A 23,397-nucleotide genomic window follows, 5' to 3' on the forward strand; every position below is an offset into this window, starting at 1 on the left:
GTGGGTGTGTGTGATTGAGTGTGTGTGTGATTGAGTGTGTGAGTGGGTGAGTGTGTGTGATTGAGTGTGTGTGGGTGTGAAGGATCGTGTCTCGCTCATGCCAGTTGCTCCCAGGGCCAGGGCGGAAAGTTTGCCAGTAGGTGTTTGTAGCAGGAAGTTTTATTTTGCAGTATTTCTGACCTATCCACAGCAGCTGTGACTGATCCCTGGCTCAGCCTAGAATGAGGAAACGGAAGGGACATTAAACCGGGATTTCAGTTGCTGCACTTCTTGGTATGCCTGGGGATTTTCGAAGCAGCAGATTTGCATAGGACAGGCTGAGGCACCTTCCCCGTTTCCCTCGGGATCTTCCTCCTTCCTGCTTCTGTCAGTACAGGCCGGACGATCGCTACCTTCACTGTCTCTGTCTGCAATGCAAGGTAGGACTAGGCTGACCCTGGCTCTGCAGCTGCAGCAGGGGCATCCTCTCCACTCCTGTCTGCAGTTGGATGGTCACATTACCACTCTCTGAGAGTTGGTATTGGAACAATGGGCCCACCCAACTACCTTCAGGTAGAAAAGGTGAAACTGATCCGAAACCCCAGGGACTTGGCTCATTTCAGTTAACGCAGCGAATCGGGGGCTGGTGGCCGTGTTACTGCCGTCAAATCCGCCCTCGGGGTGTTTTTTTTAAAAAGTTTCGTGTGCGTCTCTGCGCTTAGTGCCAATCAAATGGCGTTTCTCCCGGAGCTTCTTTTAACTTTCCTCAGCACACTGTCTCTCCACACTGGCTCAGTAAGGGCTGACATTATACTGAGTCTCAGGGCCAGTGGAGATAGGTCCAAAGCAGAGCTTTGATTTGTGGGAAAAAGCACTGCTTCACTGGGATCTCCTGAACTGCTTTCACATACAAGAGGGGAGGTGGGGGAAAGGGGAGTGGGTGTGGTCAGAGAGGCACAGGATCTGCCCCAGCTGTTGTCAGAGGAGGCTGCCTTTCCTACCCCCTCTGGCTTTCTGCTGTTCCAGGGGCTTTCTTTCGCCTCTCCTAGGAGGTGTCACACATGTATTGGGGGCGGGGGGGCAGCGGTGAGGGTGGTATAGGATGACACATTAAATCACACTTTGCCAGTAGCCTGTTGGGTCGGTTTGTCATATCATTCAGCAAAGTGCCTTAAATATAACAAAGGTTTTGGAGCATTGTAAAACCTGAAAAACACGATTCCGAACTATGTAATCATATGACTGAAGTGGCAGGTTTTACAAAATGTCTTAAAGGATATTACTTCCAGTTCCTGGGTAAGATTCCCTGTGTTTTTATTTACATTTCTGGATGGTATACCCCAAATTGTTAAAGTTCTGGGTGAACTGGCTCCTTGTTCATCATTCCCCTGGCCCCCTCAGGTTGGTCACAACAAGATTAACTGTAAAAGGGTCCTTTCCCTTTTTATAGGTACATTTTTCCAAGACAAAATGAAAGTATATTTTAAAAGGAGTATCAATGATAGTAAAATGTAGGGTATGCAGGGTAGTTTGATCTTAGAGTAGGATAATAGGTCGGCACAACATCATGGGCCGAAGGGCCTGTACTGTACTGTGCTGTACAGTTTTGTGTTCTTAACCGGGTTTTCTTGTGTTAAACTGAAGAGTGCGTTTATTAGCTGCTAACTGTGAGAATGGATAATAATGCAACTCACATACACACATTAGGAGGAAGAACTGAGTCTAACAAAGGGGAAAGGGTAAAAGAAAAATGGTTCAGTCATTGAGTCATTTGTGAAGAGTAGATTGTAGAATGTTATAGCTGTTACACTGGATTGTATCAATAGCATTGGTGTTGATAGTCAATTTGGAGATTCTTGGCTTTGTAAATTAGGGTTAGCATTCGGGTTAAGAAATTCTTTTGTTCTGATTTCTTTTGATGGTGGCTGACTAGCTGGCAGCATCAGTGTGAGGATTAATTTCCTTTTTTACCTGCAGTGCAGTGGTGTTTAATGGCATTTCGTAAGTTGTAACCTGTACAACTCTAGTCCACATGGTACATTAGGCTACAAGTACACACAAATCAATTGTTGTAATCAGTTTTTAACCCTTTTTTTAAATATCTGAATTCCGTACATATATTCTATATTTTGTACACAAACATGGCTACAGAAGGTGGTTCCTGCTGAGAGGGGAATGGTTCTTTCTGTTTGAAGTTTTTCAATTCTGTACAGGTATGGCATTCGCTGGGCTCATACGTGACTTTTCTACACAGTCTCTGAATGTACATCCACAGCCATCTTTTGGTGGAACCTGTCAAAGATACCAGTACCTTTAAACAACTTCCCTATGACAGATGTTAAGCCAACAGGCCCGTAGTTTCCTGCTTTTTGTTTCCCCCCCTTTTAAAATATATTAACTATCTTCCAAACTAATGGACTGCCCTGAATCTAAGGTGTTTTGGAAAATTAATACATCAGATACCTCACTTGCCACTTCTTTTCATACCGTGGGATGAAGTCCATCAGGACCCAGGTATGTAGCAATTCACAGCTCCAACAACTTGCTCAGTACCACTCCACTGCTTAGTGTAATTTTCCTGAGTTTCTCCCTCCCTCTATTTCTTGATTCATTGGTGCTTCTGGGACGTTACTTGTATCCCTCTTTGATGAAGACAGATGCAAAATACCTATTCTCTATATTTTCTATGATAAATCCTCCAAACTCACATTCTTTAGGACCAATGCTCACTTTGTTAACTTTTCTTTTTTCAATATTTAGAGAAACTCTTCCTATTTTCCACAGAATCCCTACAGTGTGGAAGAATGCCATTCAGCCCTTCGAGTCCACATGGACCCTCTGAAGAGCATCCCACCCAGACACACCCACTACCCTATCTCTGTAACTCTGCTTTTCCCATGGCTAACCCCCCCTAGCCTGCACATTCCTGGACTCTATGGGCAATTTAGCACGGCCAATCCACCTAACCTGTACATCTTTAAACTGTGGGGGAGAAACTGGAGCACCTGGAGGAAACCCACGCAGACACGGGGAGAATGTGCACACTCTACACAGGCAGTCGCCCGAGGGTGGAATGAAATCCCCTGGGTCCCTGGTGCTATGAGGCAGCAGTGCTAACCACTGAGCCACCATGCCACCCGTTTTTATATTTCTGGCTAGTTTTCTGCTATACTCTAATTTCTCTTCTTTATTAATTTTTTTGGCCATTCTTTGCTGTCTTTTATATACCACCCAATATTCTTGAAAGAAATCAGAACAAAAGAATTTCCTAACTCTAACACTAACCCTAACTTGCAAAGCAAGAATCTCTAAAACAACTACCAGCTTCAACACTATTGTCTTTGCACAAGTATATGCCTTTTCTTTAAGTTTGATACAAGCTTTAATGTTTTTAGTTAACCACAGATGATTCCTTGGAACTTTTCTGACCCTTTGAAATGTGTCTATTCTGTGTGTTCTGAGATATTCCCTTAAATATCGACCGCTGCATCTTTGTTGACCTATCCTTTAATTTAGTTTCCTAGTCCATTTTAGCCTGGTCGGCTTTCATGTCCTCATACTTTCATTTAAGTTCAAAAAATAGTCCTGAATGCACTCCTCGGTCATTCAAACTGAGTGTAAAATTCAGTCCTGGCACCCATTAAGAGTGTAAAGTTATGGCCACACTAAGGAGAATAGCCAGGATGAGAAAGATTAAGAGTTTTATTGGGAATGAGGTCATTGAATTGAGTTTAAAATTGTGCAAAACGGTCGCAGCAAAAATATAGTGGAGGGAGGCTGATAGCCTCAATGGCTGGGATTTTGAAAATGCAGCATGTCCAGTTCACACATGCGTGAAGATGGAAAGGGTGCATAACAGGTCACTCAAATGTAGGTGACAAAACGTTGGTTGTCGATGGAAATGAATGACTAATTAAGATTTCTGTATAAATAAATTTTATTCCAGTTTTTGTTTTCATACTCAAAGAATTCATGTAGACAATGCAATAGCAAAAACAATTGTATGAAGTTCCAACCTGCGTAACAAAAATGAATTGGTTCTTTGAATAGATTAAGGCTGAATTATCAATCCACAAAGGAGTTGAGGGATATGAGAAGCAGTTAAGACCACAATCAATCTGTTGCAACCTTATTGAATGGCAGAAGCAGGCTTGATGAGCTAACTGACCTAATCCTTCAGATTTTCTTGCTGGAAAGTATGTACAGATCAGATTAGGACAGAATGGACTTATTGGCCTGCTCCTGGCTGAATCGTAGAATCCCTACAGTGTGGAAGCAGATCCATTCAGTCCACAGCAACCCTCTGAAGAGCATCCCACCCAGCCTCAACCCCACTAACCCTATCCCTCCACTTGCCATGGCTAATCTACCTAGCCTGCACATCTTTGGACTGTGGGAGGAGACTGGAGCATCTCCCACCGGGAGAATGTGCAAACTCCTCACAGACAGTCACCCAAGGACAGAATCGAACCCAGGTCCCTAAGCGCTGTGAGGCAGCAGTGCTAACCGCTGAGCCACCGTGCTGCTGAGCTTATGGAGTCTGTGATTCCACCTTTACTAGCCCAACTCCCACATGAAGATGTGGTATACTGCCACCTGCACATCTGCTAATCTGGTATACTGCCACCTGCACATCTGCTAATGTGGTATACTGTACCTGACATCTGCTAATGTGGTATACGGCCACCTGCACATCTGCTAATGTGATATACTGCCACCTGCACATCTGCTAATGTGATATACTGCATCCGCTGTACCCGTTGTGGCCTCCTCTACATCGGGGAAACCAAGCGGAGGCTTGGGGACCTCTTTGCAGAACACCTACGCTCGGTTCGCAATAAACAACTGCACGTCCCAGTCGCGAACCATTTAACTCCCCCTCCCATTCCTCAGACGACATGCATGGGCCTCCTGCAGTGCCACAACGCTGCCACCCGAAGGTTGCAGGAACAGCAGCTCATATTCCGCTCGGGAACCCTGCAGCCCGATGCTATCAATGTGGATTTCACAAGCTTCAAAATCTCCCCTCCCCCTACCGCATCCCAAAACCAGTCCAGCTCATCCCCACCTCCCTAACCTGTTCTTCCTCCCACCTATCCCCTCCTCCCACCTCAAGCCACACCCCCATTTCCTACCTACTCACCTCATCCCGCCCCCTTGACCTGTCTGAACTCCCTGGACTGACCTACCTCCTCCCTACCTCCCCACCTACACTCACCTTTACTGGCTCCATCCCCGCCTCTTTGACCTGTCTGTCTCCTCTCCACCTATCTTCTCCTCTATCCATCTTCTCTCCGCCTCCCCCTCTCTCCCTATTTATTTCAGAACCCCCTTCCCCTCCCCCATTTCTGATGAAGGGTTTAGGCCCGAAACGTCAGCCTTCCTGCTCCTATGATGCTGCTTGGCCTGCTGTGTTCATCCAGCCCTGCACCTTGTTGTCCCACATGAAGATAAATGACTTTCAAGAGTAGACTTAACTAGGAACTGGATTAGGCCACTTAAAACCTGTTATTTCGTACATTGAGAGCATGGGACTGATCTGTATCCTCAACTCCTATAACCACCACTTGTGCCAAATCCCCAAAAAAAATAAAATTGCGATAAGTCAAATTGCAGGTGTCCCACCCACAAATTTGTGCTAAGCAGTGCCTCAGGGTATCAAAGGAAACCAGTTTTACCTGATTTTACTAAAACTGTGCTCTGTGTCAAAAAAATTGTAAACACAGTGATTGCAGGGAATACGTAAAAAAAGTCTTTATTTTTCAATTTGTTCACGCCTTACATGGCCCTGTCTTTATACAGAGAAGTACATTAAGAAACTTTGGGAGTTACCTCTGGAAAATCTCTGATCTTCTGCAGCTTAGTATGATGTCTTTGGACATGTTGTCAGTGCAGTCAAACATGTTTCCCTTGTTTTTATTCTGCGCTTAGAGGAATTCAAAACCGGAACTCAAATTTCTCTGGCCTTCGCAGTTCAACTAAGGAAATGGGAGTGTGGGGAGGCATTCATCAAACACTTCAGGATCATCAAAGCCATCGTCTTCCTTTTTTTCCTGTGACACATTTTGTCCGCTTTCCTGATCCGTGCCTAAAAAGGTGCTGGGGCTTTCCCGGTGTGTCTGTTAGTCTCACGATGCCTGTAAAATTTCTTGACATTTCCAAAGTAACATGGCTTTTTAGAGTTTCACTTGGTTTCACTCTGACTGGTTGGCACGATCATAGTGCAAACCTGCACGGGTTAGCCTAACTTGGCATCCAGTCCAGCAGTTCAGCTTCTTGACAGGTTCCTTATATCGGATTTCCTTCCCTGCTGGAGGGAACATCTAATGACTTTGCCACAACTGGAGCTTCAGGTCATCCAGATTTGATCCATTGCACTGTACCTGTGGTTATCAACACAGGTTTAAAATTACTAATGGATCTAGCAGCTAACAATGGAATCGACAGCACTACTAAGAGTCACATACACAGCAATAACCTACTCAATGATGCTCCATTTGAGATCCACCAAGGTCACTCAGCTCCTGTGTGTCGGTGTTGGAAGGAATAAATATTTAAGTTGGAAGATTAGCATTGACCAAGTGTTCTGGATGATGTCGAGCCTCTTAAATGTTGTCAAAGCTGCATTCACAGAGAATATTCCTTTTCACTCTATCACTTGTGCCTTGCAGATGGTGGACAGACTCTGGGAGTTCAGGCAGTGAGTTAATCACAGCAGATTTCCTGGTTTTTTTTAACCTGTGTTTGTCACTGCTGCATACAGATGGCTGGCCCGGTTCAGTTTCTGATCATTGGTAACTTCTGATCAATGGTTTCACGGAGTTAGTTAGATTCTCTTTCTTTTTGGAGATTGTCATTTTCTAGCACATGTTGGCATGAATGTTATATGCCATTATCAAACCCAGTCTTTCTGCTTTTGGACATAGAGTGCTTCAGTATCTGAAAAGTTGAATACTGAACATTGTTGGCAAATATTTCCATTTCTGACCTTATGATGGAGGGAGGATGATTGATGAAGCAGCTGAAGATGATTCGGACTAGGACAGTGGCTGAGAAATTCCCACAGAGATGTCCTGGAGCTCTGACAACTATAACCATCTTCCTACGTGTCAAGTATGACTCACCAGCGGAGACATTTCCCCTAATACCTACGGACTCCAGTTTTGCCAGAGCTCCTTGATGCCACACTTGATCAAATGCTGCTTTAATGTCAGTCTGTCACTCTCCCCCTCACCCCAGTCAGCTCTTTTGTCCATGTTTCTGTCAAGGCTGTAATACAGAGGGAACCAAGTGAATATGATGAATCAGCGAGTTAACTGCCACTTGATAGCAGCGTTGACCACCCCTTCCATCACTTTGCTGATGATCAGAGTACACTTGGAGCAGTAATTGGCTGGTTTGGATTTGACCTGCTTTTGGGGGACATGATATACCAGGACCGTTTTGCTCTTTGCCAGGTAAATGCCAGTGTGGTACCTGTACTGGAACAGCTTGCATAGGGGCACAGCTAATTCTGGAGCACAGGTCTTCTGTGCTAATGTTGGAATGTTGTCAGGGCCCATGGTCTTCACAGTATCCATTGCTTTCAGTTGTTTCTTGATATAATCAAATTGGCCGAGGACTGTCCTTGTAACCCTTAGGGCTTCGTTTGTGGCATTCAACATGGTGGAGTTCCAATTCATCAGCTGAGGGGTTGTGGATGACAATCAGCAGGAGGTTCCCATTCACATTTTGACCTAACACCATGAGATTTCATTGAATCGAGAGACACTGTTGGAACGTCCATGGCAGCTCCCTCCTGATAGAATATCACTGTGTCGGCCCCTCTGATGGATCCTATCCTGCTGGTGGGACAGGGCATGCTCAGGGTTAGGAATGATTGTGTCTGGGACATTGTCCGTAAGCAATGAGTCGGTGAGACTGATAAGGTTGACATCATCCAGAACACTTGGTCAATGCTAATCTTCCAACTTAAACATTTATTCCTTCCAACACCGACACACAGGAGCTGAGTGACCTTGGTGGATCTCAAATGGAGCATCATTGAGTAGGTTATTGCTGTGTATGTGAGACTGCTGCCTAACAAGTTGTAGAAACCAGGAGCTGGAGTAGGCCATTTGGCCTTTCAAGCTTGCTCTGCCATTCAAAATGATCATGGCTGATCCTCTATCTCGATTGATTGATTGATTTATTGGTTTGATTTATTATCACGTGTACCCAAGTACAGTGAAAAGCTTTGTTTGCGAGCATTGCATGCAGAGCATAGTAAGCAAGGACATACAGATCACAGATTGTAAAAAGACAGAGGCATACAGGTTACATTGCACAGGGCGTGCGCTAGGCGAGATCAACATTAGCAAGATCAGCATTATCTGAAGTTAGAGAGTCCATTCAGCAGTCCAATAACAGCTGGGAAGAAGCTGTTCCTGAACCTGCTGGTTCGTGTGTTCAGGCTTCTGTACCTACTGCCTGATCGAAGAGGCTGTAGGTGGTCATTACTGGGGTGGGATGGGTCTTTGATGATGTTGGCTGCCTTTCCACAGCAATGAGCTATGTAAGTGGAGCCCATGAATGGAAGGTTGGCTTCCGTGATGGTCTGGGCTGTGCACACCACCTTCTGTAGTTTCTTATGGTCCTGCGCAGAGCAGTTGCCATACCAGGTCGTTATGCACCCAGACAGTGTGCTTTCAGTGGTGCATCTGTTGACGTTGGTGAGGATCCTTTTGGACATGCCAAATTTCCTGAGCTGCCTGAGGAAGAAGAGTCGTGTTGTGCCTTCTTGACCATCACATCTACGTGGGAAAACGGTTGTGGATTTACATGGAGTACAGTAGGGGGCTGAGCACCTCATCCTTGGGGGGGCCCCAGTGTTGAGTGCAGTTGTGGAGGAGGTGCAGTCGTCTATCTTCACTGATTGCGGTCAGAATGCTGAGGATCCAGTTGTAGAGTACAGCCCCCTACTGCACTCCCTGTGCACCCATGACTGTGTTGCCAAATTTTGAACAAACACCATCTACAATTTCACTGACAACACCACCGTAGTGGGACGGATATCTAACAACGATGAGTCAAAATACAGAAAGGAGATAGAGGACTTGGTGATGTGGTGCAATGAGAATAACCTCTGTCTCAACGTTGGCAAAACTAAAGAACTGATCATTGACTTCAGAAAGAGGGGAGGAGAACACACCCCCATCTACATCAACGGAACTGAGGTTGAGAGGGTTGAGAGCATCAAGTTCCTCAGAGTGATAGTAACCGACAACCTATCCTGGACTTTCCATGTAAATGTAATGGTCAAGAAGGCACAACAATGTCTCTTCTTCGTCAGGTGGCTCAGGAGTCTTGACCAAGGTCTTGGAGTTTTGAAATCAGTCTGAAGGGGATAATGGTTTTGAAGGCGGAGCAATAGTCGATGAGCAGGAGTCTGACGCAGGTGTCTTTGTCGTCCAGATGTTCCAGGGATGAGCGCAGAGCTAGGGATATGGCATCTGCTGTGGACCTGTTATGTCAGTAGGCAAACTGTAGGGGATCGAGGCAGGTGGGGAGACTGGAGTTGATGTGGGCCATGACCAGCCTCTTGAAGCACTTCGTGATTATTGAGGTCAGAGCTATTGGGCGGTAGTCATTAAGTCACACTGTATGTGTTTTCTTGGCTACAGGGATGATGGTGGTCTTCATGAAGCAGGTGGGGACTTCAGCTTGTAGGAGGGAGAGGTTGAGGATGTCACTGAATACCTCCACCAGTTAGTCCGCACAGGATCTGAGTGCTTGGCCGGGGACACCTGTCACTTTCCTCGGATTGACTCCAAGGAAGATTGATCTGATGTCTGCAGCAGTGACGGAGGGAACAGATGTGTCTGGGGCTGCCGGGGCAGGTGACACCGTGCTGCTGGCATTCTGCTCGAACCGAGCATAAAAAGCATTCATTTTGTATTTCGTAATCTTGTTTAGGCCTTGGGATAGGCAGTGGGAGTCTGTTTGGTGGGCCTGGGCCCCTACCTTGATCCAGTACTGCCCTTTAGCCTCCCTGATGGCTTTATGAAGGTCATATCTGGATTTTCCATATTGGTCTGGGTCACCCGACTTGAATGCTGTACGTCTGGTCTTCAGTAGGGAGTGGATTTCTCGGTTCATCCAAGGTTTATGATTGGGGAACACCTGGATTGACTTCTTTGATAACACAGTCCTCCATGCACTTGCTAATGCAGTCTGTGACAGTGGTGACATACTCCTCTAGGTTTTCAGCTGGATGCTTGAACACGGTCCAGTCCACTGATTCAAAGCAGTCCCGGAGACATATTCCTGTTTTCTGTTCTTGCCTTGCTGCATTTCAAATTTAAACATTCATCAATCTCTTTCTTGAATATTTTCAGTGATTTGGTCTCCAGAGCCTTCTGCGGTTGAGAGCTCCACAGCTTCACTAACCTATGAGTGAAGCCATTTTTACCTCATCTCAATCCTGTATCCTGAGACTCCCAAACCAGGGATTAACCTGAAATAACTCCACAAAGGCCGGTATTCTATCACCAACTCACCCTTTATTTACTTGTGGAGAGTCCGAGACGCTGATCCAGCTCCATCAGAGCCAGCTCTCAGAGTGAACAGAACCTCTGACACAACAAGGTGTAGAGCTGGATGAACACAACAGGCCAAGCAGCATCAGAGGAGCAGGAAAGCTAACGTTTTGGGTCTAGACCCTTCTTCAGAAATGAGCCTCTGACACTCCTGTTTATCTGTCAGCCCGCCTCCTGTGCCTCAAGCATCTTGGAAGAAATTCATCCTCTTCTTCAGGTGATAAAGGCATTGAGGCTGCAACATCTGCCATGTCCATCACAGATTCTGACGTTTCTTCAACGCACAATGGAGGGGATGAATGCACAGGTTCCAATAGCCTTTCTGGCTGTTCTGAGGGACTGGGTATGACTTGAGCCTGCACTGTTTGTAAGCTCGCAGCTTATTCAGGATCAACTCACCTACCCCAAACTTTGTGCATCACAGGACCTGACCTCACATATGTGCATTTTGCATTCAGCCAAAGTCTGGGAAGCATATGCTATTGGGCAAGTTGAGGTTCTTCTTGTGCCGCAAGCCAGAATGAGAGACAGAGAGACGGTATATTGGCCTTCAGTTGTCTTTATTCGGAGAGCTTGCTGTTACATGGTTCTGAGCTTAAGCTTGAGCTGGAATGTTCTCTTTTCTCTCTCTTACAGACAGTAGATGTGGCTTCTTTTTATACCAGATTGTAGCAGATACAAAGTACTACAGTTATCAAATCCTCGATATAATCAATAGGGGTTTTTTTACAGGGTGTTCTTATTGTAATTCTTTAACAACTGGTCTCTGTTTCCCTTAAGGGGTTTGTTTGTCCTATTGGGGCAGGTATTTGAAAATGACCTGTAAGTAGCTGCTAGAAACTTTAACCCTGATACAATTAAGTTTCTTTTAACTGTTTCCTGCCCTGTGGGTTTCCGCTGAACCCCACAACTCCCCCCTTTGATTCTGTCACAACTACTGACAGAAGCACAAAGAAAAAGGATAAATGTATGAGCCCAACAGCTTCGGAGATGATTTCAAAGACCGTTCATTGACAGGCATTTATACCGATCACTGAATGCATGCAGAGCAGCATTACAAGCAAATATATAGAGCAATGATAATTACTCAAAAAATAATGATGCCTTGAACAATGCTAGTGCCCCGGCAGCCTAGCCATCCCATTGTCCAACTTCAGGGTTGTTCTCGGGGGGACATTTGAGTGCTGGTCTGAGCTCCCCCTCTTCCAACTCCTGTAATCCCACCTCGAGCTGTTCTGTCTCAGCACCCATTCAGCCACCTCCGAGACGCTAAATAGAATGGGATGCAAAGGGATAGCCTTTGGGAATGGGTTGGGATGTGGAAACAGACCCAGCACCTGGACACATTGCTCTTGGCTGCATAGGTGTAAGGCAGATACAAAAACGTGTTAACATTCTCGTTTCGCAGCGCGACTGTTGTTAACATAACTGACATTAGTCAAAACAAGTCCCGAAATCAGTCCCAAAATCAACTGCTTCATAGTGAGCTGTTAGACGGCGTTCGCTTTACTTGTGGTGTGTGAATCCATGCTTTCTTCCCTTGGACTTTGACTGCTGTTTGTGTGCTTAGCAGGACTTGATAGGGTCCTTCCTACTAGGCACCTAGAGGTTCTCTTTGTAGCTTCTTGACGTAGATCCAAGTCGTGTCCACTTTCCAGGGGTTCGCCCCAGGCTGCCGACACCCATCAGGAAGCAGAACTGACGGCTGTGGTTTGGTCTCGGCTATACTTGAGCAAGGAGTCAGTCACTGAGTAAAAGGGGGAGCGACCCCCATAAAGGCAACAGGGGGCATCTGCAAAAGGCCACAGTCATTCTTAGGTTTAGCCCAAATAGGGTGATGGTGCCATTCTTCAAGGGACAGTGTGGCATGGACCAGGTGATGTGGCCAACGTTAAAGTGGATGGATGAGTTTATCTGTGCAAGGACATCCATTTCTAACAGGGCCTGTTGGACCGGGCTGTCCCACAAGCGGGCAACAATTTTATAAGGGCCGAGTCTGACCAGGACAGGTACAGTCTTTGACATGTGGAGTCTTTCCCCAACAGCATTAATGGCCGTTCTGTTCTTTCCACCCAAAGGTAAATTGGGTGTTTCAATCAAAGGGAGACGTGTCAATTCAGCCCCTGTGTCTGGGAGACAATCCATTTCTCTATTGCCTACTCCCACTCGTACATAGCACCATCACTTTGTTCTTCTAAGACTGCACACAGAGGGGCCAACAGGGAGGGGGAGGGAGGCTGTAGTTTTTTTTGTGAGTCCATCAGCTGATCAATGGACCAGTCTTTAAGTTGTTCCAGCAACATCGCCTGATCCCTCACTGTTAGGGAATTCCAACTGGAGGAGTTTTGGGCAGGGGCGTCCCCTTTTGGATGTCTACCCGACTGTCTGTAATTCATCCCCCAGTAGCCACATTTAAAACAGCGTCTGGGGCGTTTATCAGGATTACCCTCAGGATTAGGGATGGGTGCTGCTGCTTGCATAACCCACAACTTAGATTCCATTTCCCTTTCCAAACGGCTAGCTTCATTCATCAGGAAGGCTAAATCATGTCTGGACTCATACTCCCAATCTCTATGTTGTAGTTTCAGCATTTTGGTGAGTTCAGGCTTCAAGCCAGCGACAAATGCTGCTTTGAGGGGAGGATGGGCTTGCACCTCTACTCCCTCCAGGTTGTCTTTGTGGGCCAAGACTGTATGTTCAATCCAGGTGTCAATAAATCTTTCAGTAAAATCTCTCACGTCCTCAGAGCCTTTTTGTTGGTGAGATGATATTTTTGTCCGGTCAGTGTTAGGAGGACCATATTCATGTAGCCAATCGCTGAGGGCTTCCCATTCCTTATCCACATTCTGGTCATTTTGTCCCAGCTTTTCCTTTATTTTCCCGAACAATCATGCTCCAGCCGTGGAACCTACCATTGCTGTAAGAATTGGGACCCCATCTAACGGATGGAGACAGTAAATGTTTTTGAGTTTCTCCAATTCTGACCAGGTCACGTGTCCTCCTCACTTTCTTGGTAGTGGCAGCTCTTTGGACCATCGTTTGACCAATTTGGGGTCGGGAGGTCCATGGAGAACGCATTTCCTAAAATAATATCAGGGTCTGCCTGTTGGTTTGCCACCTGCCTCTATATCAGTTTCCTCGTGGCCTTTAGTCTGTTCAGTCGCATCTGGGCTGGGGGCTCCTGTCCTTCTTCCTCTTCAGAGTCAGACTCTGAGACAGGGCCTAACGGGGCATTGGGTCCACTTGGGGAATGATCATAGGGCGGAGATCTGGAAATAGGGCCAGGATATGGGCCTCTGCCTGATTTAAGGTGTTCAATTTCCTTTAGTACCTTTGTCAGTCCTTTTTTGGTAGTTTTTAATTCACTACAGACATTGGACAATTGATCTTTAAGGCTATTATTTTATCTGTTATGATTTGGCTTATCAATGCCTTCCTGTCTTTGTTTGGTTTGTTGCATCACATACAGGGACCAAGGGATTCGTTTTTTTTATCCCTGAGTTGGGTTATTTTTTCCCAGACTCACTTTATATCATCCAGGGACCATTGTACCATGGAGCTTCCATATTTCTTTGAGATTTTATTTAGGGTTGAAGAGAGGTGGAATCGTCGCTCGATATATTCTTTTAGTTTTTGTAAAAGTTCCCTCTCTGATATATCTGGCGGTGCCCCCCCTCCCCCACTTACTGTAGTTGGTAGTTTCTCAGCCATTATTACCACTGTCTTATGTCTTCAGCTGTGAATTCTTAAATAAATAATTTTTAGCAAGTCACTGATGGGGACGTCTCTCTTTAAGTAGAATTCACTGTAAATAGATTTGCGGCCTCTTTTAGAAAAGAGACTTTTAGAAAAGAGGAGACCTTACCTCACTGTGGAAAGTGGTTCCTGACAACTATGCCAAGTTGTTGAGGTTTTTCTTGTACCGTGAACCAGGTGAGAGACAGAGCGACGGTAGAATGGCCTTCAGTTGTCTTTATTTGGAAAGCTTGCTGTTACATGGTTCTGGGCTTAAGCTCGAGCTGGAACGTTCTCTTTTCTCTCTCTTACAGACAGTAGATGTGGCTTCTTTTTATACCAGATTGTAGCAGATACAAAGTACTACAGTTATCAAATCCTCAATATAATCAATAGGGTTTCTTTTTACAGGGTGTTCTTATTGTAATTCTTTAACAACTGGTCTCTGTTTCCCTTAGGGGGTTTGTTTGTCCTATTGGGGCAGGTACTTGAAAATGACCTGTAAGTAGCTGCTAGAGACTTTAATCCTGATACAATTAAGTTTCTCTGATACAATTAAGTTTCTTTTAACTCTTTCCTGCCCTGTGGGTTTCTGCTGAACCCCATGGGCATTCCTCTCCATTGGGGCATTGGTGAGTCAACACAACCCTGATACTGTTCAGGGTGGCATTTCCTGTCAACTTCACATCTCAGTTGGGATCAGAGTGTGCCAACACCTTGGATGATGATAGCTGCTTCTTCACGTCCACAAAGAGACCATTTCCGAGGCTAGTCCTTTTTCAATAGCAGGTGTAAGGGTGCCAGAGTGGAGGCCAGGTTATATATGAATTTTTATAATACTTTACCAGCCCAAGGAATGGGCTAAGCTCTGGCACAGACATTTTCTTCAGAATCCTTACAGTATGGAAACTGACCATTTGACCTTTCGAGTCCACACCAACCCTCCGAAGAACATCCCACACAGACCCATGTCCCTACATTTCCCATTGCTGGCACACCTAAGCTACACATCCCTGAACACTATGGGTAATTTAGTATGGCCAATCCACCTAAATTGCACATCTTTGGACTGTGGGAGGAAACCAGAGCAGCCAGCAGAAGCCCACGCAGACACGGGGAGAATGTGCAAGCTCCACACAGACAGTCGCCCAAGGGTGGAATTGAACCCTGGCCACTGGTACTGTGAGGAAGCAGTGCTAACCACTGAGCCACCGTGTCGCTCTGGGACATGGGAGCCGAGCGCCTTTGATCGCCCTCACTTTATCTTCCAAAAGATGTTACCCGGTTTTGTTGACTCTGTAGCCCAAGTAGGTCGTTTGGTGCCTGCAACACATTTTTCCTTCCAACGCTGTCTAAATGCTCCTTATTGATCTTCCCGGTTATTTCATGTCATCCAGATAAATGGCAACCTGGGGTAGACCTGCAAAATGTTCTCTAAGATCCTCGGAAAAATGGCTCAGGCCAACGATACCCCAAATGGCAGTCTCATATATTGGTAGAAACCCTTATGGGTATTAATTGTAGCATAGTTCTGGGAACCTTCATTTAACTGCAATTGCAAGTAGGCATGGCTCAAGTCCAGCTTCGTGAGGCACAGCCCTGCAGTCAGCTTTGCGTATAAGTCCTCTATGCGAGGGATTGAGTATTTATCCAACTGCGAGAAGCAGTTTACGTTTTGATTAAAATTCCCACAAAAGCGAATCGATTCGTCAGGCTTCGCAATCAATACAACCGGAGCTGCCCATTCCACAAACTGGACTGGTTCAATGATTCCTTCACTTTCCAGCCTCCTGCACGTAAGGCAAATGGCACTGGGCAGGCCTGGCAGAATTGTGGAATTGTTTCCTTGTCAACATGTAAAGTGGCCTTGGTCCCTTTGATAGTCCCTAGACCTTCCTGAAAAAAGGTCCTGGCATTTAATTAGGACTTCACTCAGGCAGCCTTTTACTAATCAAAAAATGTTTAGCATCCAAGTTTGGCAGGTAATGGAACGGACAAATGTTTGCTTTTATTTCAAAAGGGATGAAGTATAAAGAAAGGGAGGTCTATACAAGACTGAAACTATACAAAAATGAACCTATTCAAGATATTAGCCAGACCACATCTAGAATACAGTGAATAGTTTTGGTCGTATTATCTAAAGAAAGTTACTGGCATTGGAGGTAGTTCAGGGATTGGGTTAATCCTGATATGGAGGGATTTTCTTATGAGGAGTGGTTGAATAGTTGTTAGGTGGCTGGTCTGAGTAGGTTGGGCTAGTACTCATTAGAGCCCAGAAGAATGAGAAGCTGCCACATTGAAATATAGAAGGTTCTTAGGGAAGTGGACAAAGTAAATGCAGAAAGGTTGTTTCCCCTTGTGAGAGTGTCTAGGAACAGGGAGAATCCCACAGTAAGGAGTCACCCATTTAAGACAGAGATGAGGAGGAATTTATTTTCTCAAATAGTAGTGAATCTGTGAAATTCTTTACTGCAGAGGGCAATTGAGGCTGGGTCATTAAGTATATTCAAGGCTGAGATAGATAGAATTTTAATCAGTAAAGGTATCAAGGGAATGAGGCAGGAAAGTGGAATTGAGAATTATCAGATTAACCATGATCTCAGTGAATGGCAGAACAGACCTAATGGGCTGAATGGCCTACTCCTGTCTTACAGACTATGGATCTCAAAACCACACCATGTGGAGTGGGGATTGAACCCTATGGCCATCTGAGCCAACAATTACTCCTCACCCATTCGCGTCAGTAGGGGTGGCAGCATACACCTTTATATGTATGTTGTAGTCCATAGCTATGGATAGTGAAGGGAGAGGCTATCATTTCTTTCTTTCACACAGCTGACCAGGAGTCTTTCCCCCTCTTAGCCCCTGCCATTGTTGTCTGTTGCAAAGATTTACGGGTTGATGCTCAACCTGCTTGGTCACATTATGAATGAAGTCCGAGGGAGTGGGACTTGAACATGGAGTTCCTGGCATAGAGGCAGTCTCATTAGGACCTATTTTAACTCAATGATCACCCCCAGCTCTGATTTGAATGGCCCAAATGCAAAAGTAGTCATTGATCCATCTGCCCAACCAAGTTAGATCCAACTCTCAAGATCTCTGGATTCCCAAACTCCAACCCCTGTCAGCTTATAAACATTCCAATACTAGCCTGTTGGCCAGACCAAGGAAAATGATGGTGGACTCAGTGCTAATTACTTTTCTGTTGGCTTTAACTCACGTCTGGGCTTCTGAGGTCCTGCTAAGGTTGTTACTACATTTGTTCTTGTTACCACACAGATACCTGTCTGCGTTCACACTGCTACATTTCAGCTGAAGTTTACTCTTTTGAATATTTGGTTCCTTTTACACTTTTTGAGCTAACAAAGCATTTGGTTAACTAAAACCCAAACCGCAGTTTCTCATCATGTGGCTGCTGGTGTCCTTTTACACAGAACATATCACAAGAATGATTGAAATTGTTCAGTGCAAATTTTGCGTAGCAATGAAACTAAATCAATGTTCAGTCAATATATTTTAATTAGTTATCATTAATCAGCCAGAAAATCTGATTTCTCCAGGTTTCTTAACCAATTCCATAGAGCTTTAAGACAATAACTACATATGTCAGCTTGCCTACCTAGCTGCTTGGTCTATCTGGGTTTCTTGTACGAAGATACACAAATCTGTCAGGACATCATTTACGAGTTCCTCATCTTTTAAAAATATATTCTTTAATTTATTCTTCCAGCAAAGTGAAGCAGAGCAGATTGAAGGGCTGACTGACCTAGCCCAGCTCCTACATCCTATGTTCTTCCAATAAGTGAATAGACGTGTGTTTCCCTACACTTTTGTTAAAACTTTATTCAAGGGATGAGGGCATTACTGGCAAAGTCAGCTTTTATTGCCCCTTTGAAATTGCCGCTAAGAAGATGGTGGTGATGAGCTGCCTTCTTGAACCACTGTACTCCTTGTGTTTTTAGCCAGCTTCTATCTAATTTCCTATTGTCTCTACCCCTTTGTTGTCTCTTTGTATCCTCCTCAGAGTTTACAGTGCCACCTAGCTTGTACCATCTGCAAATTCAGATATATCATTCTTGGTCCCTTCACTTAAACGTTAATTACGATTGTAAGTAGCTGACACCCTGATCCTTGTAACATTCCACTAGTCACAGCCTGCCCACCTGAAAATACTCTACTTATTCATGCTGTTGGTGTTAGCACGGTGGCTCAGTGGTTAGTGCTGCTACCTCACAGTGCCAGGGACCTGGGTTCTGTTCCAGCATTGGGAGTTTGTGCATTCGCCCCATGTCTGTGTGGACCTGCTCTGGTTTCTTCCCACAGTCCAAAATTGTGCAGGTTAAGTGGATTGGCCATGCTAATTTGCCCCTAGTGTCCAGGGATGTGTAGGTTAGGTGGACTAGCCATGGGGAATGCAAGGTCACAGGGAGAGGGTAGAGATTGCTCTTTGGAGGGTCGGTGTGAACTCGATGGGCTGAATGGCCTGCTTCCACACTGCAGAGATTCTATGTTTTCTGTCTATTATTAGCCTTCTACTTATTTCAGTCCCTTTCACAAACCACATCTGAAAACATTTGAAAACCAATTAAACACTTTCAAACGCATTCTTACTGCGATATAGGATTGCAAAGTAGATTGAGAGAGGATATTTCCTCATGTGAGGCAATCCAGAATGAGAGGTCATAGCTTTGGGATAAGGGGTGGCAGGTTTAAAACAGAGGTGAGGAGGAATTATTCTCTCAAAGGGTTATGAATCTGTGGGATTCACACCCCCAGGGTGCAATTGAGGCTGGGACATTGAGTAAATTTAAGGAGGAGATAGACAGATTTTTAATTACTAACGGGTTGAAGGATTATGACAGGAAAGTGGAGTTGAGACCAAGATGAGATCAGCCGTGATCGTATTACATGGTGAAACAACTTGAGGGGCTGAATGGCCTACTCCTTCTCCTGAGTCTCATGTTCTTATGAATCAATAGTGAGTTTTAACAAGGAGGGGAACTTGTCTTAATGACAAGATGTCATTTATTCCATGATGAAAGCAGTTACATGTTACATTGGCTAATTAGGTATCATTACAGAGACTATCAGGAACTGAAATGACCACAGCTGCAGTACAGTGTTTAACTCTGGTCACTGTAGGAAGGATATGGAGGGACTGTGCAGAGGAAATAAGCTGCTAGACGTTCATAGCTTAGTTATGAAGAAAAGCTGGAAATGCTCGGGTTGTTTTCTTTCGAGCAGAGAAGGTGGAGAGGGACCTGATCGTGGTGTACAAGATTATGAGGGGCATGGAGGTGAAAGGCAGGAGGGTTTAGAGGGGATTTGAGGAAAAGATTTTTCACCCAGAGAGTGGTGGAAATCTGGAATGCACTGCTGGGGAGTGTAGTTGAAGCAGGAAATCTCACTACCTTTAAAAGATTCGTGGATGAGCACTTGAAATGTCATAATATTCAAGGCTATGGGCCAAGTGCTGGAAAGTGGGACTAGTGTAGGTTTAGAGGAGCTTTTGTCAGTGCAAATCCGATGGGCTGAAGGGCGCCTCCTGTATGAATCTATAATTCGAGTGTTCCCATTTATCTGTTGCCCTTATCTTTGTTGATGGTACAGGTCATGGGTTTTGAAGGTGCTGTCAGAGGAGCCTAAATGAGTAACTGCAGTACATCTTGTAGACTGCACACACTGCTGCCACTGTTCAAGGTGGTGGATGAGACGCCAAACAAAGTGGGCCACTTTACCCTGGCTGTGTTCTCAGGTACAGTTGGAGTTACACCCATCCAGGCAATTGGAGAACATTCCATCGCACTCCTAACTTGTGCCTTGGTGAACAAGCATTGGGAAGTCATGAGGCGAGGCACTCACCATAGAATTACCAGTCTCTGACCTGCTGTTGTAAGCCAATGTGTTAATGTGGTGAGTCCAGTTGAGTTTCTGGTCAATGGTAGCACCCAGGATGTTGATAGTGGGGGATTCAGTAATAATAATGCCACTGAATGGAAAGGGGTGGTGTTAAATTGTCTCTTTTTGGGGTCTTTGCTTGTGTGGTGGTACTTGCTTGTTGGTATCAGCCTGCTGGACATCACCTGGGTTTTGCTGTACTGCGTCAATATCTTTCATAAAAGGTTGAAAGAATCCCTTTTGTTTCACCAGTCTTCCTGGTGCATTTTCCAGCCTTGAGGAATACAGGGGTGAGAAGTGGATAATGTGGAGGAAATTTGGAATCTTCTTGGGAGGTGTGGACTAGAATTATACTTCAGAAACCCTCCCCTCCCCTGCACAACCTCTGTAAATACACATAACACTTTTCACTGTACTCCTGTACTTGAGTACACGTGACAATAAAATCTATATCTAAAATGGGAAGGGAACTCCTCAGTGGTGAAATGTGCACTGCAGAGGTGTGAGGTTTGTTCAACTACTGTCTGTTAGAGTGACTGCTTCCTTTTCCATGAACTGTCATACACTCTTACAGTTCATGTATTCCATCCTCCAGCCCCCTTCCCCAGTCCCAGCCCAAAGCTCCCCTCCTCAGACACTGTCTCTGCATTAACGGTAACTCTCACCTGGCACTGATCCAAACCACAATAGCAGCCATTTTCAGCACACAGTCTGCCTCTGGTCATTCAGTTAGATTTATTGCGGTTCTTGCAATTTTTCATTCTTCAGTTGTGGCCTCGTAGTAACATGAGTAAAGGCAGTTGTTCATTATTTACAGGGAGCTTCTAACCATCAGCCAGCAGTTCCCAGATAACAGTTTGAAACCACACGTGCTAGGGTTCCTCAAGGCTCTCAGGGCTCGCATTCTGTGGGACACTAATTATGTTACTGGGTTTTTAATCTGGAGGTATGTGAGTTCAAATCCTGTGTGTGACAGTTTGAATGCATCTGGAAACAAAAAGCTAGTGTCAGTTAAAAACAATCTTGGAACGTCACAGAAAACACAACAAAGGATTAGGCCACTCGGCCCTTCAAGCTGATCATGGCTTATCGGATTCTCACCTCAACTGCACATTCCTGCATATCCCCCATTAAACTTTTATCCCTTTTATAATCAAGAATTGACTTATTTCTGCCTTAAAAATATTTAAAGGTTCTGTATCAACTGACTTCTGAGGAAGGAAATTCCAGAGACTCTCAGCCCTGTGAGAGAAAAAAAAGTGATTCCACGTCTCGGTTTTAAATGGACTACCCTTCATTTTAAACTGTGCCCCCCACATCTAAAAATCACTCACAGGAGGAAACACATTTTCAAAATCAACCCAGACAAATCTCCTCAGGGTCTTATATGTTTCAATTCAGTCACCTCTGACTCTTTTAAACTGCAGAGGATATATAATCATAGAATCATACAGAAGAGGCCTTTTCACCCATCAAGTCATATGAGCTTAGCCTGTTTATCCATTCCTCATAAGGTAATCCACTCATTCGAGGAAGCTCAAAATTCAATATTGCCCTCTGAGAAACAGATTGATTGGCCAGTATATGATAATGATTGAATGACAGCTTTTGTCATCTTGGGAAACAAGGGTTATGAAGAAAAGGCAGGAAATTGGAGGCAAAGAATGTCAAATCAGCCGTAATCCTGTTGAATGGTGGATCAGGCCTCAAGGGGTTGAGTGGCCCACACCTGTTCCTATCGCCTATGGTATTATATTTCATGCAATCAAATAATAGTAAGTATAAGAGAGAATTTATTTCACAGTAGGTATCAATCCCTATCTCTGAATCTACGTATTTTTCTTCAGTGATGGGGAAGGTTATAAAAGTAACTGGAACTATCTATCAGATATCTATCTATCAGATCTATCTATCTGTCATATAATTAGAGAAAGCCAGCACAGTTTTGTTAAAGCCAAATTGTATTTTGAGGTTGATGAAGTTGATGTGGTTCACATGGACTTCAAGAAAGTGATAGTAAGAACTGCCGATGCTGGAGTCAGAGATAACACAGTGTGGAGCTGGATGAACACAGCAGGCCAGGCAGCATCAGAGGAGCAGGAAAGCTGACGTTTCGGGTCAGGACCCTTCTTCAGAATCGTGCTTTCCTGCTCCTCTGATGCCGCCTGGCCTGCTGTGTACCTTCAGCTCCACACCGACTTCCAAAAAGTGTTTGATGAAATGTGACAGGCCTGCCAAGGTTGAAGCCCGTGGAACAAAGAGACGGCCATAATGTGAATCTGAATTGGCCAAATGACAGAGATAAGGCTCAAAAGTGTTTTTCAAACTAGATAAAAGTAAACAGGAGGATTGCCAGGGTTCAGTAATAACACCACTGCTTCTTCTATCTATGTACCATTCACTTAGATTTTGGGGACAGGCATAATTTCAAAAGTGGGGGTGACTCAAGATTTGGAAGTACAGTGAAATATGAGGATGATGATGATAAACTTCAAGAGAACAAAGGCAGGCTGGCAGAATGAGTGACAAAGGAAATTCAATTGGGATTTAAATATGAAGTGATATATTTTGGCAGGAAAAACAAAATCGAGTAAGGGGTACAATTCTAAAGGAGGTGTTGGAACACAGAAACCTGGGAGTTAAAGATCCACAAATCATTGAGGGAATGGTTGAGAAATTGGTACAAAAAGCCATTCATGATCTTGGATTTTATGAATGCAAGAAGAAGGTAGAATTGTCCCTTCCCTGGATGTGATGAGGAATGGGAAAATTTGGGTGAGTTTGTCCCAGAGAGAAACTCACGCTTTTCTATCCACCTCTGCTGGGAAAGAGGATCCATAAGCAGCTTTTGCAACTTGCTAGCAGTTAATGCCCTTAACTGGTCAATTAATAGCCATTTAGGGACCTTGACTCACCGATCCTCAATCAACTGCCTCTCTGGCAGTTAAGAGGTTTCCAACTGGGAGACCACGGTAACCCGCCTGTCTGATTGGGGTTGTGGGGTTGGGGAGGACTCTAATTCCCCAAACAGGACATAGGAACAGGAGTAGGCCTCTCCTGTGAAATCATGGCTGATCTGCGGCCTAAATCCATGCACCTGCCTTTGGCCTTTATCCCTTAAGGGTCCCGACCCAAACCGTTGACTTTCTTGCTCCTGTGATGCTGCCTGACCTGCTGTGTTCCTCCAGCTCCACACTGTGTTGACTCG

At 44.9% G+C, this 23,397-nt stretch overlaps 1 protein-coding gene across 3 annotated transcripts in view; it reads left to right on the forward strand.

The window, feature by feature from the left end:
* Positions 1-30: 30 nt before the first annotated feature.
* The window catches only part of traf3ip2a (TRAF3 interacting protein 2a), a 79,518-nt gene continuing 56,151 nt past the window's right edge, over positions 31-23,397 (forward strand). For 2 of the 3 annotated variants that reach the window (XM_048597179.1, XM_048597181.1), the window contains exon 1: positions 31-419. In XM_048597179.1, coding sequence (XP_048453136.1) covers positions 413-419 — 7 coding nt within the window. In that variant the 5' untranslated portion in view covers positions 31-412. The remainder of the gene's footprint in view (positions 420-23,397) is intronic. The other variant, XM_048597180.1, reaches the window with a different exon arrangement.

This window comes from Rhincodon typus, chromosome 5 (assembly GCF_021869965.1).
Source record: "Rhincodon typus isolate 14 chromosome 5, sRhiTyp1.1, whole genome shotgun sequence".
NCBI classification, from domain to species: domain Eukaryota; kingdom Metazoa; phylum Chordata; class Chondrichthyes; order Orectolobiformes; family Rhincodontidae; genus Rhincodon; species Rhincodon typus.